The sequence below is a fragment of the Urtica dioica genome, chromosome 11 (genome assembly GCF_054948205.1).
Source record: "Urtica dioica subsp. dioica isolate 48M chromosome 11, U.dioica_male_clone48M_v1_H2, whole genome shotgun sequence".
Classification (NCBI taxonomy): Eukaryota; Viridiplantae; Streptophyta; class Magnoliopsida; order Rosales; family Urticaceae; genus Urtica; species Urtica dioica.
Genome location: NC_142766.1, coordinates 18,491,611 through 18,508,954, shown reverse-complemented (window position 1 = coordinate 18,508,954; position 17,344 = coordinate 18,491,611). Strand labels below are relative to the sequence as shown.

The 17,344-nt window shown below is 33.7% G+C and overlaps 1 protein-coding gene across 1 annotated transcript; it reads left to right on the top strand.

Annotated features, from left to right (window-relative positions):
* Positions 1 to 11,202: 11,202 nt before the first annotated feature.
* On the top strand, positions 11,203 to 12,488 carry LOC149381965 (aquaporin TIP1-2-like). Its single transcript, XM_089630106.1, has 3 exons — positions 11,203 to 11,412; positions 11,506 to 11,756; positions 11,917 to 12,488. Exons 1-3 carry the CDS (start codon positions 11,280 to 11,282, stop codon positions 12,289 to 12,291), a joined length of 759 nt encoding a protein of 252 aa, XP_089486232.1. The 5' UTR covers positions 11,203 to 11,279; the 3' UTR covers positions 12,292 to 12,488.
* Positions 12,489 to 17,344: the final 4,856 nt, after the last annotated feature.

Genomic DNA, 17,344 nt, shown 5'->3' with positions numbered 1-17,344 from the left:
TATGCTTTCAATTGAGTTAATTACTTTCAAAACACACAAAACAATAGAAAAATATTACTTACAAAAACTCATTTTTCAGACAAAATACAAGATTTCAAAATATATAATTATCACTTAAAAAAATTTAATCTATTTTTATAATATAAAAAAAGCTAAAAATTAAGTTCTGAATTACCCATTTAGACGGGCAACAAATGTCCAGATCTTCTATTGCAATAGACTTACGTTTGTTGTTTCTCTTTTTATTTTCAAGATTAGCTTTCTTTGACATAGTCAGTTGCTACAAGAAGGCGATAAAGTGTCCAAACATTTAATCATGTTTTAAAATATTTAATCTGTTTTTTTATAACAAAAAAATAAGAAGCTAAATAAAATGTAATCATGCCTTCAAAATTGTTAAGGGATCCCATTGTTAATCGAGTCCTAAAAACAAACACAAAACCAAAATTGCTCAAAAATTAGAATCAATTGCTCAAGAATGTTTTCAGTTATAAAAAACACTAAGATAAAAAAAATTTGCACGAGATGGACGACGATGGCGACGATGATGACGGCAAAGATCGAAGACAATGGCGATCGACGGTTATTTTAGCGACAGAGATCGATGGCGACAGGGGTGATGACGGAGATCGACGACGATATCGAGTTCGACTACGATGGACGTCGACGGAGATCGGCAATGGCAGCAAGTTCGACTCCGATGGAGGTCATCGGCGATGAAAACGGAGATCAATGAGGATGGCTATATATATATATATATATATATATATTTCATTTATTCAGAAACCATGAGCTAATTACATATTTTCGTGTGTGTATAGTTGCATTTTATGTTGAAGTGCAATCCTTGTTCACTTTTACTGTTTGACTAATGACTAGCTATAATATGATGAGATCTTCGATGGATCTCTCATGAGTCATGACAATGACATATATATATGACAACTAGCAACGCTTTTGACGTCATAAAAGATTATGTTATAAGTTTTGTCATTCTAAAAAAAACAAAGACTAATAATGTGACTTTAAGGGTTATTTTTTTATATCTTAATAGTGTGAAATACAGTTCATTGTGGACTCCGCAACCGCAAGTATTCACGATTATAACACACACACACACACACACACACACACACACACACACACACATTCTATACAATTATACTAAATTGATAGTATTTTATGATTTTTTTGTATTTATAAAATTATGTATGGATCGAATATTGTAGACTTAGGATATTTTCTATATATAAGACTACATTATTTAAGCAAAAAAAATTTTTTAATCCGAAAAGACTTCTAATATTTCAACATGAATTTGACCACTTGTCCGAATTTGGGATTGATTTATAACGTTTAACCCGGACTTGAAGAAAACTTAATACTTTCTATAGTAGGAGAGTAAAAAGTATCTTCAAATTAATTTGAACTCTAGGCAGCTTCAAAGAAACACTATACTCAATAACTTCTAATTTCGTAGGAAACAATGAGAACGATAATGTATATACACATATATATCATATGTTTAAATTATTATTTTGTATAGTAGGTGTGTAAATCACAAAATAAATAAATTTTGATATAAATATTATTAAAATTCATGTCACCGTATTAAAATTAATATGAGTTTTATTATTCAAATTGACGAGTAATTAATAAGCCACTAAAAATTTGTGAATTGTTAACTAGCCAAGCATTCGTATAATATGTCGTCATGTGGACAATTCAAATATTATATATATATATATATATATATATATATATATATCTTTTTGAGTATCACGTAAATTGGGTCATGTTAACAAAAATGCATGACTATTTACTTGTAACTAACGAAAAATTGGCTATATAACAAATTTGTTAAGTTTATAAAGTTATATATATCTAGGAAACCCTTAATTATCTAATAAATTGTGCAAAGACTATAATATCTTTCATAGTTTTGTGATAAATTAGTCACAAAATACATAATTTTGTGAACGCTTGTAACAATTTGTGACAAATTGATAACCAAATAAGAAAACGGTCACAAAATATTTTAGTTATAAAACTTTTAAATTTTAGTTAATTTTAGTAAAGTTAATATTTGTGTAAGAATATCAAGTCGGAAGTGATATTAATTTATTATTTATCGATGGTGATATAATTGTTAGAACAGTGATTATGTCTCCTTTAACTGTATGTATTGACTTAATAATATGATAAATAATTTTAAGTTTTTGTTTTGCTCTATCCCCCCAAATGATTAGATTCGGTGGAAGATAGGAAGCAGTGAAATCATATATTATTATATCATTTATATACGCACAAAAGTTGAGATATTTTTGGACCAAAGGTGAATCATAACTTTGTGAAAGATCACTACCTAACTAAGTAAATATTGCAAGGCCAAGCTTTCATGAAAATAATTATTATAATAATAAAGAACAAAGAGAAAAGGATTTTTGCGTTTGTATAGTTAGAAGAAAGCGATATACGGGTCCCTATAGTCGTAACAACATCATTAATCTAGATTCCAAAATGCAAAATAGTTCTACGGTAGCCAATAGTCTGTATCTTTGTTATTCATTGTAATTTTTGTCGAGGTTTAAGTTGCATCTATTTATTTATAGATAAATTATTTATTGCAAACGCATACATACAAAAAAAAAGGCGAGTAATTGTTATGGACGAATAAGTTATTTATCGGCAAGTAAACTGATTTCGGAAGGGCAAACAGACAAGTATTCAAAAATAAACAAATACTATAAAAATATTTCACATATATATATATATATATATATATATATCAAACATAAATGTATAAATTAATAATAATATTCAATACATTATGTTATAAAATAAAAGAAATAATTTATATTTGAATATCAATAACGAGATATAAGAAATAAAAACACTTTTCAAACATGGGTTAGAGAGCATTCTTATAAGGGTTCATTAGAAAATGATAAAATAAAAATGGGCAATGTTTATTTCAGAATAAATATCACGTAATCTATTTTGGCTAGGTCTAAGAACTAACAAATTGTGGCTGAATTACAACTTAAACGTTTCAAATATTCTACTTAGTATAGTATTTCAACAAAATATAGGTATATAATGCAGCAGAGCTACGGAAAAGAGACTTAAAGTATAATAATATATTACGGTTCATGGTGATCAGGATAAAAGTATTTATTGACATTATATGTATCTTAAACTTTTGTTTTAAATTGCTTTGATCACTTTGATCGTAAATTTTAAGCTGATAATCAAAGCAATGAACATTACTCTCTCTCTCTCTCTCTCTATATATATATATATATATATATATATACACACACATTTATATTACTCACACACACATGGGTGTAGTCTACCAACGAGCACACTATGACATGTTTACATTAGTGCGCTGCCTCAAAATCGCAGGGTTTTTTTTAGCAAACTTTTATATAATTTGGTACACCAACACACATGCATCGATGTCACATTTCGGACACCCATCAACGAGAAATGTGTAATAGAATATAACGTGACTACGTGAATACGTAGATTATCCTTAGTGGGAAGTGATTAACCAGCAGTAAAAAATGTCAATAGAAGTAGGTTAAAAAGATGAGAGATGATATCATGTCCCTATAAATCCGAGCCAAGCCCAAACGTCCAATCGACCTGGCTGTCATCTTGGAGGCAAATCGGATGTCGGTTTCGACGTCAAACCAAGATATATTTTCATATATATATATATATATATATATATATATATATATATATATATATATATATTATGGTGATAATGTTGATTTCGTTGATTTAAGTCATATTAATAATGGTATATTTTCGGGGAGATTTTGATGGGCCACGCAATCTCTAATGATTCAGCTGTTCTAAGGTTAATGTCAACTATATATATATAACCACTTGTACTACTAGCTTCTACTTTATATCTTTGGTTTAATCAATAATGTGTCGTCTCATTCAGTTAGTGTAAATTTATTATCCATAATCACATCCAAATTCTTCTTTATTTAATTATTGAGCCTGCTTAGCAAGTGATGTTATGTATATCAGATACGCGTTCATGTGCCACTTAAGATACGGTGTCAATTTCGTCTTAAAAAATTAGAATATGCAAAAGAGTCAACTCTAATAATTTTAGTTTTTCCCCTTTTCAGCTCTAATAATTAATTTGACTATTAAAGTGAAATTGAACTGTAAAAACAACTCGGACATCAGGGAATCGCAGTCTTGAATCATCTTGATATATATATCTATTAACTATTAGTGAGGATGTGATTTTTACTGCTCATAAGCTTGGAGCCATTGAAATTGCTCCAAAATGTTAACGTGGCCATGCTCTAAGTGCATATCTATGTTATTTGAACTTTGGCCATTTGTCTCCTCTATTTTCCAGCAGCTAATAAAGTTATATGGTTGTTCGGAGCAATTATGACAATTGGTGGCTCAGGTGCTTCTCTTTTGGAGTTGCCGTCCGGACTTTGCTCCGAATCTTTAATCTCGGGTTCTAACGGGTCTCCGATGTGTCTTGCTCGTTGAAGACGTCTTGTCTTCCGAGTCTCGCGACAACGCCGGTGAGACGAAAGATACTCGTCTTGATTCACCCCATTCATACGTCTCGGGCGCAAGTGTTGAATGCGACGCTTCCCACCGGAGGGATGCCACTCTCTGAGATGACTAGGTGGTTAGCCATTTTTTGTTGGACCTTGGTGAATTTTGTTGTCTTCCACGGAAGAAGTGAGTTTACCGTTGTAGAGCTCGTGGTTTTTCTCGAGATCCCATTCTTCTAGCGCCGAAAATGTTAATGCATTTTTTCGATTAATATTCAAGGATAGATAGCGTGGGAGGACTTGGTCACGTGCCTTGTCTTAATAGGCATGAAGTCACTTTTCTAAGGTTCGGGATGCTCAAGGAAAATTGAGGTAAGAACCCGAATGATCTAGAGTTTCGAAAGACCTTCGAACTATGACAAAGGGGGAAGAATCAACCACTTTTGAAGCCAAGAAAAAATGAGAACTTTGGGGATGGAACCGAAACGTCCATCAATCCGCGGTTCTATGGAGAGATTATGAGTGTGGTGGTGGAAGCTCTTTGCTCAACTTCACACTAGAAGTGAGTTCACTCTTCTCTCGACTCCACGCCGGGAATGAGTTCGCTCTTCTCTCGACTCTGCGCCGGGAGTGAGTTCGTTCTTCTTTCGACCACGTAGGAGTGAGTTCGCTCTTCTCTCGACTCCACGCGCGGGAGTGAGTTCGTTCTTCTATTGACTTCACGCTGGGAGTGAGTTTGTTCTTCTCTCAACTCCATGCCGGAAAAGTGAGTTTGGTTTTCGCTCGACTTCACGCTAGAAGTGAGTTCATCGCCGTGGTTTCCTAAGAAAAGAAAAAATGTGAACTATCCAGTAGAATATTCTTTTTATTAAATGAAGAATATGAGAATCGGTTTCTCAAGCTCTTGGACACTTTCAAAGAGAGAATATAATTTGGCTTAGCAAGTCTTTGTTTGAGTGAGAGAGAGAGTATTTCTTCGTCCACTCTGAGAGAATGAAAGTAGATTATTTTTCTTTTTGTGTTTTTATTGAGAGATGTTAAATTTTTCTCTTTTTTTGTGTGTGATAATGTGTGAGTGAGATGGTTTTTCTCCTTTTTTTGGGTCTCAAATATTCTTGTGCGAGGAAATCGTGAGAGAGAAATTTGACAAGTTTTTCTTATTTATTGAGAGAGAATGGTGGAATGGAAAGGAGTATTTATAATATTTGGAAATTGTGTTGGATGATTTTTTTTTTTTTAAGTGTTTTGTGGGGCCCAGCCGAGTATGGCTTCAAAATGGGTGGTTTGGTGCTCTTGCCCAAGAAAAATTGCTTGTGGGCGAGTAAGATTGGAACTGGGCAGTAGAAAGTACTTATTGAGCTCATATGGCAAGGAGGAAAGCTTCAGGCGGGAAGAAAATAGGCTCAAATGGGCGAGAAGCCCACCAGGGCACCTAGGAGTTGGGCGCGTAGCATACACGCGCGCGGAAAGAGATGTTACGCGTGGGCGTGCGCGTCACTGAGCGTGGGAGAGTTGGAAAGTTGAAATATGACCCAACAATATGCATTATCGATATAAAGTTAAGAAGAATTTTTTGTCCTCCTCATCAATAATCCTAGTCCTCCTCATCAATTAGTTTTGCTTCGTCCCTAGTAATGTGCATGTAGACAAGATGTTGATATTCTGCTATTAGTTCTCGTTTGATGCACTGAAGAGGCTTTGGAGAAGGTTGGGCTTCAGTCTTGGGCCAAATTATTAATAGTTTTTGTTAGGTCTAAATTTCACTCGGTTTAGCGACAAATATTATATTGTGGTATTTGCATCTTATGTCACAAATTGGCAATCCAATTGCAAATAAGTCACACGCAAAAATTTTAGAAAGTTTTAGAGGAAAATGAAGTGATTTTTAATGAGGGATTGTAAAAATTCAGAAGACATGGAGTAACTAATAAAAAAATTAAATGATGATAGAGTAATTTGAAATTTGCACATGTGACACGAATGTAAATACGTGACACAAATGCAATTTTGACAACTTTGTGACACAAATGCAAAAACCCGACGAATTTGTGACATTGACGCAAATCTCCCTATTATATTTGCCTATCTTCCAAATCATAAATAGATGCAAGGTCAACATGATAAACTAGGCAATGTTTTTTCATTATTTATTCATTCATTTTTTTTTTGTTAAAACTTGTTCATCCCATTTAGCCAAAAGCATGGTCTGATTTTAGGGTGAGATAATTCTCTATATTTCACATTCAAATTCATTATATGTTTAATATGTATCTGAATTAAAAAAAAACAAAGAAATAGTAACCGGGTAACACCTTTTGGTTCAAATGCAAAAAAAAAAAAAAAAAAACAAAAAAAAGAGACATTAGCAATACTCAAAATTAAAAAAAGAGTAATCTATTTATGATTATAGTTCTTTTTAGGCTTGACCGAAACTAGACTCTCAATGTACAAACTACCAAAAGTGGTCCTCCACTTCACGGCTCCTGGATCGGAAACTTTCGTTAGCTCAACGTACAAATCTTTATTTAAAAATTTGCCGCTACTTTCGAATTATTTCACTCTAAAGTGTTATTTTCATAATTTTCCCAATAAAAAATGACTAGATTGGATTCATTATAAACCCTAGTTATCACTTCTAAAATCGAACCCAATACTGTTGTTAAGGGCCTACTACGATATACTCACTGACTGAAGCCCAATATGTGCAAACGCATCCGAGTCCCAACATGAACAATCTTTATTTTGAGATATATGTATAAAGCGGCTAAATGGAACTGAAATTAATAAATTTCTAAAATGGTTAAAATTGGTATTTGTGAAACATTTAAAAAAACTGTGTAGTTATAAGGTGTCAATAATTTTTTTTGACAATGTGAATGAACTTCTTAACAATGATAAGTTGCTTGTATACACGGCTCAATATTTATATAGAAACAGTGTAAAAATTAAAAAAAAAAAATTATTAGCTTGCTTAAAAACTAAATTTTAACCATTTTAGTAATCAAATAGTTTTAAATGTGACAATTTGTGTAGTTGCAAGTTTGCAGAGAATTGGTTATCATAATTATTCGTTCCATGTCAATTTTTGATGTGCTTAATTGTTAGATAAATTCCCAATTCTAAGTAAAGTAAACGGTGATCTAGATCCAAACAGGTAACTATACATGTGCACATAATTTTGTTTATAGGAGAAATGGATAAGTCGTGCCATATATAGCAAGATAACTCTGGAAAAAACAAATTAGGAAACAAAATACTTAAATTAATACATTATGCTTGATTATGTGTGTACAGTATAAAGAAACTTAATATACAATCCTCCATGTGAGGGACACTGCTGTTTTCACATTGTCTCTCACTCTCTATCCTTTACAAAGAAAAAAATAGGTTACTATAAGAAGAACGCATGTGTGAATGGAATTCCTTCATGCCAATTGGATCTATACACATGCACGAGAGCTTGTTGATTTCGGCGGATTATTATTGCACTAATTAATTGTAAAATGTATGCTGGAATTGAGTTCAGGAGGAATATTGTGATGCAAAATTTATGTATCACGTGCAGGGATGAAGTTGGACTCTAAATTTAAGGAGGTTAATGTGAATTTTTATTTTCAGGGAGGCTAATTTGTAAATAAGGAAAAAAAATTTGGGAATTTTTTTTTTAAATAAATAATTTGAGGAGAGTGAACTTTAATTGGCTTGTCCCTAATCACAAACTCTTCGTATTTGAAATTTAAAACATATATCAAAGTTGATATAGAAATGATATTATGTATGTATATATAAATATATATATATATATATATATATATATATATATATATATATATATATATACCATAGTAATTCTATTTACTTAATTATTCGTATATTTAAGATTAACATAAAACAATTAGGAAATAATATATTCATCTTTCAAGATGATCTAAAAAATAGCGAGACATGAATATTAGTAGACGGACTTATATAGGGTATAGTTGTGTATTTAAGTATTCATGGTATACATTATTGGCAGGCCGTTGGTGATTTGGAGTTAGAGTTGAAGCTTTTTTTAGCATCCACGTTCATGGTATAACCAGCTTATGATGCTAGAATTTGTGCCACGGCAAGCGTTGTCCTACGTCCCAATTTTCTCCGTTATATATTGTTATAGGAGTTTGAATTTAGTTGCTGCATTCTCAAACTTCCAGTTTAATATTTCTTTAAATGATGTCTTGGCCTTTGTGAGAGATATTATTATATAGTGGTATTTGAGCTCTAATAAGATGTTCTTGATGTACTCTATCCTCATTCGTCTCACCTCTTTAGAGTCAGAGAATAAGTTGTAATAAGGCCAAATACAATATAAGTAAATCATGAGTAAAAAGAGAAGTGAGTGAGACATGTCAATATTCTTTAAATAACACACTCGCGGAGCTAAATCCAATCCTATTTTTGTGGCCGGACAAAAACAAAAGCCATGATATTATAATAATATTTAGGGATACGTCAACTCATGGAACAAATAACTTCTTGTATTATTTAGCAGCATTAGGTTTAGTGTGTGAATGCTCTATGTAGCATATTTTAATACAAAAATCGTCGGCTCTTTAATTCATAAGTAAATCAAATACATATAAATTATGCGGTTCAGGGATTAAGTCCGAGTCCACTACATCAACCCCATTTCCCCGCCGTTACCTACTTCATTTTCTATTTATTTACTTGTTAACAACTCATATGCGCTAATTAACCAAAATCTAATTCGCACGACGATAAGTTATATTTATATTTATTGCGGATAATATACAATACAAAATACAATGGTAGTCCGAATATGCTATTTCAGATTAAAGTACTACCAGCCTAAATCGTTGGCTTCTTGTTGACTTGATTTATATTCTTGAGAGAGAGAGAGTTTAAATAATAGGAAAATAATTTATCAAATATAGTTCAGGTTTTCAAGTGAGGTGTATTACAGGATAAGAACGGCCATACATGTGTGCTTAGCTAACATGATATATATATATATATATATATATATATATATATATATATATATATATATATTTGTGTGTTGTGTGTGTGTGTGACGGATACGAAAGAAATATCATGAGTATATGTAGTTGGGAAAATTAAAGATTGATTTGCAAAAATACGACGTTTAGCTTTGCTTCCTGAGCTGTATTATAACTATCTATAATCGTGAAAGCATGTAATATATATATATATATATATATATATATATATATGTGTACGTGTGTGTATGTATATAATATATATATATATATATGTGTGTATGTATATATATGTATATGCAGCTGTAAGATTTATTGAAGTCATTTCTAATCAATATTATTTTATAAACGCTGAGACATTATTCCAATTCATTTGAGATCCCTAAATGAATTAGTATCAAAATAACCCAATTTTTTTTTTTGCAAATAGACAATCGTCTGATTTTTTTTAAGATATTAGCCGAAGTTTTATTTTATTAAAAAAATAGCTCATCAGACCTGCTATAAATTAATTAACTAGAGAGTAAATCTATATTAGAAGCGACAAATATGTCAAAATTTTGACTTTTTCAAGACAAAATGGTTGAAATTGCGTTTGACGTTTGTGAAAGCGACAAGTTGCTTCTAATGGAAAAATGTCGCTTCTAATTTCTTCATTTGCTTCTAAGAGTCATTTTTTTAGTATGGAACGAGCGTCGCCTTTAGGCGAACATCACTTGTTGAAATGGAATGAGAATCGTCTTTAGGCGAGCCTCGCTCCATCCTTCAATCCTTTGATCGAGTTCTTGGGTTTTTCGCTTTATTTTTTGGGCCGAACTCGTCTTGCTTTTTTTTTTTGGTTGAGCTTTCACTTTTTTTGGCAAGAGAAAATCTCCCGTAACAACAACAACAATGTGTAAATTATACAAGTCAACAATTTTTTTTCTACCATGTTGATAAATTTTTTGACACAGGTCAAATTACTTATATTTAGAGATCAATGTTCTAGGGATCGTGTTGGCAAAGGTATAACTTTCACTATTTTATTTAAAACACATGAAACTATTATCGATACCCTAAAAAAACTATAATTATTTTATTATAAATAACTATTATGTATTTTTTTTTCTTCATAGAATTATATAGGTCTCTAATCTAATCTCCAGCCACATATAAACCCAAAATAAGAAGAAGAAAAATAAAACACAATTGGGCGTCATTTGTTTGATTAGTTAGCTAATGATAATGAAAGCAGCGCTTCTAATTGCGCTAGTCCACGTCACCATAGCCATAAAAAAAAATGAAATAAGATGGTCGGTTTTAGAAAACATAAAGCAAACATCAACCAATCATTAGTTTTCCCAGGCCCACACAGCCAGTGGTCGGTCAAACGCCCAAAGTTTTTCTCTCATCCCACCGATCAAACCTCAAAAGTCAAATCCGACCGTCCACGTGTTTGGCCAGCAATGCTCCGGAGGCCCGACTAATTGGCTGTCGCTGTCCACGACAGCGACAGGTGGCGAAGTTATCATTTGGAAGTTCCTTTCCTCGTTTACCGGCTTGAAACCGGCTTTTCCGGTGACCAAGTCTATTGATCAAATCAAACACACTGTCCTAAGACCCGAAGATAATGCAATCGTGTGTGTATATATAGCTCACCCCAAAGCCGAGAACAAGCACAGCAAGAACTACAAACAAAAACCTCTTCTTTTTCTTCTTCTTCTTCTTCTTAGAGAATTTAAAAAAAAAAATGCCTATCTGTAAAATCGCCTTAGGAAATGCGGCCGAAATCGGCCAGTCCGACGCAATCAAGGCGGCTCTGGCGGAGTTCTTCTCCATGCTCATCTTCGTCTTCGCCGGAGAAGGCTCCGGAATGGCTTTCAGTAAGTGTTCCATATCGTACTAATATATATATATATATATACACACGTATATGTGATATTAATAATGTGTGTTGTTTGGGTTTGTGTTAACAGACAAGCTGACGAGCGACGGAGCGGCGACGCCGGCGGGTCTTGTTGCGGCGGCGTTGGCGCACGCGTTCGCTCTTTTCGTGGCGGTGTCGGTGGGAGCCAACATCTCCGGCGGACACGTCAACCCGGCGGTGACATTCGGAGCTTTCGTCGGAGGACACATCACGCTGATGAGGAGCGTCCTGTACTGGATCGCCCAGCTTCTCGGCTCCGTCGTCGCTTGCTTGCTTCTCAAGTTCGCCACCGGCGGATTGGTACGTTAACCGTTGACCACCTATTATATACTATAACACTCCTATATGTTACTACTACTACTACTACATAAATTCCTATACGTACGTCGAAATTAACCCGAACGAATGCTATATAATCAATACGAGATCTCCCTGATGAATAAAGTAACTGCAAACACAGGAAACGGCGGCGTTTGGTCTATCGGACGGAGTTGGAGCGTGGAACGCGGTGGTGTTCGAGATCGTGATGACGTTCGGGCTGGTGTACACGGTGTACGCCACGGCGGTGGACCCGAAGAAGGGAAGCCTCGGGACGATCGCTCCTCTGGCGATCGGGCTCATCGTGGGAGCCAATATCTTGGCCGGCGGAGCCTTCGACGGAGCGTCGATGAACCCCGCCGTGTCGTTCGGGCCCGCCGTGGTGAGCTGGACGTGGGCCAACCACTGGGTCTACTGGCTCGGCCCATTCGTCGGCGCCGCCATCGCCGCCCTCATCTACGACAACATCTTCATCGGAAACCCCACCCACGAGACCCTCCCCACCACCGATTACTGATTCCGTTTTTTTTTTTTTTTTTTTTGGGGTTGTTGTCAAGTGTTGATTATTATTTCTCTTATTGTTATGTGAGGTCTTTTTAATGTTGGTTTCGTTTTTACATGGATGTGTTTCGATTTTAAATCTTTGGATTGGATCAGTCATCAGTGGTTAATGTTTCGCATGATCAAGGAAATAATGCCAGCTTGACTTATTACGCGAGAGCTTAGCAAATATAGAATTAGAAAGGGACGTCTGAAATCATAAATAATAAGCCACAAGGAGAAAAGCGACGTGCCAAAGAAAAGACAATAAATTAGGGTATCTTTAGAAATTCTATCTTTTGCTTAGTGTACCTTTAATAAAAATAAGTCGTGTTTATTTGTTTCTTTTTATTTAAAAATAAATTATTATAATTAAATTAGGTTATTTTTTATTTGAGGGACACGAATAGAGACACGGAAAAAGGATTTGAAAACTCGGATATATCTGTCTTTTTTTCGTGTGTTCCTCCAACAAAAATAAGCCAAAATAAGCCAGTATCATTTTAAAAGTGGACAAAACACAAGTATTCAAGTTTAAAATCGTAATGGCCGGTGGTTTTAAATGACATGATAACTGACCACTGATGGCTGAATCTATCTGCGTGACATATGAGAAAGTTTATTTCATTAATAATGATATTATAACCTCCCTAAGTACACAAGGTCTTATTTCGTATATGTGCATGTGCATCAGTTTAATCTTCAAGGAGAGTCCGCTTAATATAATTGAGAGGCCAGAAATAAATATAATTATATGTATATTAATTAAATAAAACTGAAAAAATATATTCATTAATCAAATATTTACATATGATCTTACAATACAACTAAGCATAATTTTAGAAAATCATGTTAAAAAAGAAAAAAAAAAATTACAAATATTCTATTTTGCATACTGTATAAGATGCAAATTCATAAATTAGATCCTTATTTAAGTTTATCTATTTTTTTTTTCAAGTGGCAAAATAACAATTCCACTAAGTTTTTTTTGGCATGAATGACTCAAATAAGACTTGTCAATTAATTTTAACTTTGAAACAATCTATTATATGGAAACAAGGGAAATGAAAATAGTAAATATTATTCTATAATAAGCACCATAACACTACCATAAAAACATATCGTAGTCTTTCTTACGATATCTAGTTTCGATGTAGTCTCGTCCCACAGCTTCAGATTCGACATATCGTTTAATCTCATTTATCTTCGGTGTAAGATCTTTCGATCAATGAATTATTACGCACTCTTTAAAGGGTGACTGCTTCTAGACAAACCTTCTGGCTATCTTTGCAGGGGATCTTTGCACCCCTGCTTCTTTTATCACAGAGCGGTCATTTAGACGCCTTAATTAGTCATCTAAGTTGTTTCTCTCTTGACAATGAAACTAATCCCCCGTCGTCTCACTATTGAAAAACATTTATCTAGTTAAATTTCTATTAGACTACGACTTAGTCCATTGCTATAACAGCCTCTAGCAATAGTTACATTATAATTGAAAGCAATACTCGATTGCAGTCCATCTATGAGATATTTATAATCACTTTATCCAACAAAATTCTCTTACAAGTTCGATGTGGGACTTTTCTTTTTGTACATGTTTATATATTGACTTTTTTCAAAAATCATCATTTTAATTTGTGTATCTATACTATTATTATTATCATTATTATTACCAATACCATACATGTTATTGTTAATACTGATATAAGCATACATATATTTTCATTAATATACATAAGTTGCTTTGTTAATATAATTACATCTAAATAACATAAAAATAAAATGAATTAAATGAGTATACATTTTACACTCTTTATATATAAAATTTATTTCATATAAAATTGTCAATATACCTGTCGATATTCGGTATATCATTAATTTTGAATTGGTATAAATCGGTAGTGGTATTAAAATCATTATGGCCTACCTGTCAATAGCGCCTATATATCAGTAAAATTAATTTGTGTATTTTAAACATTGGTTTATACTCACAATTCTTATTTAAAAAAAAATATAATCCAAGCAATTAAAGAATGATCTCATATACAATGCAATCATAATAATTTTCCTTCAATAATGGTATAAAAACATACAGTCATGAATTACAAATATTCAGTGAAAAAAGAGACCTAAAATCTACAAACGTACAATTTAAAAAAAGTACCACTATACTATAATAGAATGTCTATTGCCAGGTAGAGATAGACTGGAGACTTGCGTGGCAATGAGTTTCATAATGGTGACTGACAACTTGCAACTTTCTCTCCACAAGTACTCTTCGTAAAGCTGATCTTCTTCACTAAGAACTGGACAAGTCAACTTCTTTACAAAACTGAGTAATCACGCCTCACAAAATTGTCGTATAAGTTTTTCGACAATAACTCCAAGAGAAGTATAATGAGCCAAGAATAACTAAAATGTTGAAGGCTACGTACCATAAACAAAATAAGTGTTTCCAAATACTAGAGATAGAGCTCCCCAGGCACCACTACAGAGCACAACAACAAAATATTATTAGAAAAAGAGAGAAATGAAAAGTCTTCTAAATGAAAACATTATCACAAAACAGAATGTGTTACCAAAAACAACCATTCAACCTCCAGCCTGTTCTTCTTCGTGTTCTGTGTTGCGATTTTTACGCGCGCAAGTGCACGTGTCGCTCCAGTAATAGAGTGAATTAAGTACGAGTGTCGATCCCACGAGGAACAAGCTTAATTAGCAAACAAATCAACTAGCACGAATTGAACTAACGAGAAGATGGAAAGATGTCACAAATTATTGACAAGTTTTAAAATAATTAAATAACAAAATAATCAAATAAAAGTTGTAAGCAGAAAGAGAGGCTAAGGACCAAGGCTTCACGGGTTTATTCAACGGTTTGGATACGCAAACTTGACGCACAATCAATAATCAACTTACTACACTTTGCTAACCATACTCACAGAATAATATTGCTAAATCTCTCTCGAGCATCTAACAACCTATGTCAAAGCTAGGAAAATCTTCTCTCGATCTCAATCCCTAACAAAAACATGCATTCATATCAAGAGCATTCACACGATTCTATGGCAACCTAACTATCTCTAGCCTAGGCATGCATCATAGTAATTCAAACCAAAACACTAACAACTTAATCTTTCTCAAGCATCAAGTTGTAGTACAAAATCATGAACAAGGTAGCTAAGCTTGATCAAGCATTAAAAACGGATTTGAATTAAGCAAAGCAATAGAGAATGGAAATTGAATTTCAATATATTAAATCATATCCATAACCGAATCCTAAACCCGCTACGCCATAGTCCTTAATGGAATTAGTTCATAGCGTAGCGAGAAAAAAAAATAAAATAAAAGAAAAAGAAGTAGAAGAAACCATAGTTGAAAACTAAATTGAAAATTAAAATACGGGAGTTCAAGAGTAAAAGAGAAGAAGAAAACTGTAATTGACGCGAATTGATGAAGAACGGCTCTCCTCTTTCTCTCTATCTCTCCCAAACACTAAGAGAAACAATGAAAAAGTGCCAAAAGTTTCTAAACAAGAGATTGAGAGGTGTATTTATAGGTCTAGGTCAAAATCCTTGGGTTTCTCTTAATTTTCGGAGCATATTGGGTAATTAAAAGTCATCCAACAGCTCAGATCGACTCCAAATCCGCGTTTCCTCTTTTTTTTTTTGTCTCGGAGGACCTCGCGGCGCGCAGTTCTAGGGTCGCGCCGCGAGGTTGACATCCCGGAAGACCTCGCGTTCCGCGCTTCATGCTCGGAGATCGATTTCGGCGATTTTCGGAACCTCGCGGCGCGACCCCATAGGGTCACGCCGTGCGCTTTTTCTTCCCGCGTGCACCGATTTTGTAACGGCCATAACTCCTAGCTCCGATGTCCGATTCTTGCAAATAAATATGCGTTGGAAAGCTAAGAGACAGCTCTATCCAATCATGGAATTGGATCATCCAAAATCTTTACTTCAAACTCTCATAATCGTTCACAAGAGGACGCTGTATTTCTTCTTTGCTCTAACTTGACGAAAAGTCTTCGAGTCTTCTCAAAATGGCTCCGTTACTTCACATGATGCTCTTCTAACCTCCTTAATACCTCATTGGCCTCTAAAACCTATAAGTCTCTCAAAAACACACAAAAAACATCACAAATACTCAAGAACAAACTCGGATTTAGTCGGGAAAATAGGAGTTTTCTGCGTGATTAACGCACCTATCATTCTGTTTCATCAGCATTGTTGCGGTGGCTCCGACCCCATAAGCTATCACTGGTTAGGTCGATGAAGCCCTGATCGGCTCCGAAGAGGACGGAGGTGGGAAGTGGTTTTTTTTTTTTTTTTTTCTTTTGAATAATGAGGTGTGAATCGTATCTCTTCTTCTTCTTTTTTTTTTTTTTTTTTATTGACATCGTTTATTATTTCAATGTTTGCTGGGAATCAATTATATCACCGGAATAAAAAGATGATTTTTTTTAATAGAAATGAAAAAGATTATTTTTTTAAAAAGAAATGAAAAGATAATTTATTTGAGGGCATGCGAGAAAAGAGACGGGGACGTTAAAAAGATTTTGGGTTTTAGAAAACTGTTTTAATTTTATTTTAAGTTTCAACTACTATTTATATACATGGTAGTCTATATCATGTTATTAATTACGTTTTAAGTTTCGTCTTATATCTTTTAGAGTGATGCTATTTGGCACAACTCACGAGTGGGAACGATCCACTCATGAGTTGACACGTGGCAGTTGGTGGCCACGTGTCAACTCACGAGTGGATCGTTCCCACTCGTGAGTTGTGCCAAAAATCATTTCCCTAACTTTTATATTTAGATGACTGTAGTCTATTTTAAGCGACTACAGATTTTCATTAAAATACAGTCTTTTAATAAAAAGAGACTGTAGTCTATTTACAATATTGTGATAGTGTAAACATTTGGAAATGAATCAATATTTTGAATGAGATTAGGCAATTCCATCGATTTACTATCATCCTCTTGAAAAACTTTCATTTAAAGTTTAAGTTCATAAAATAAATCCGAAT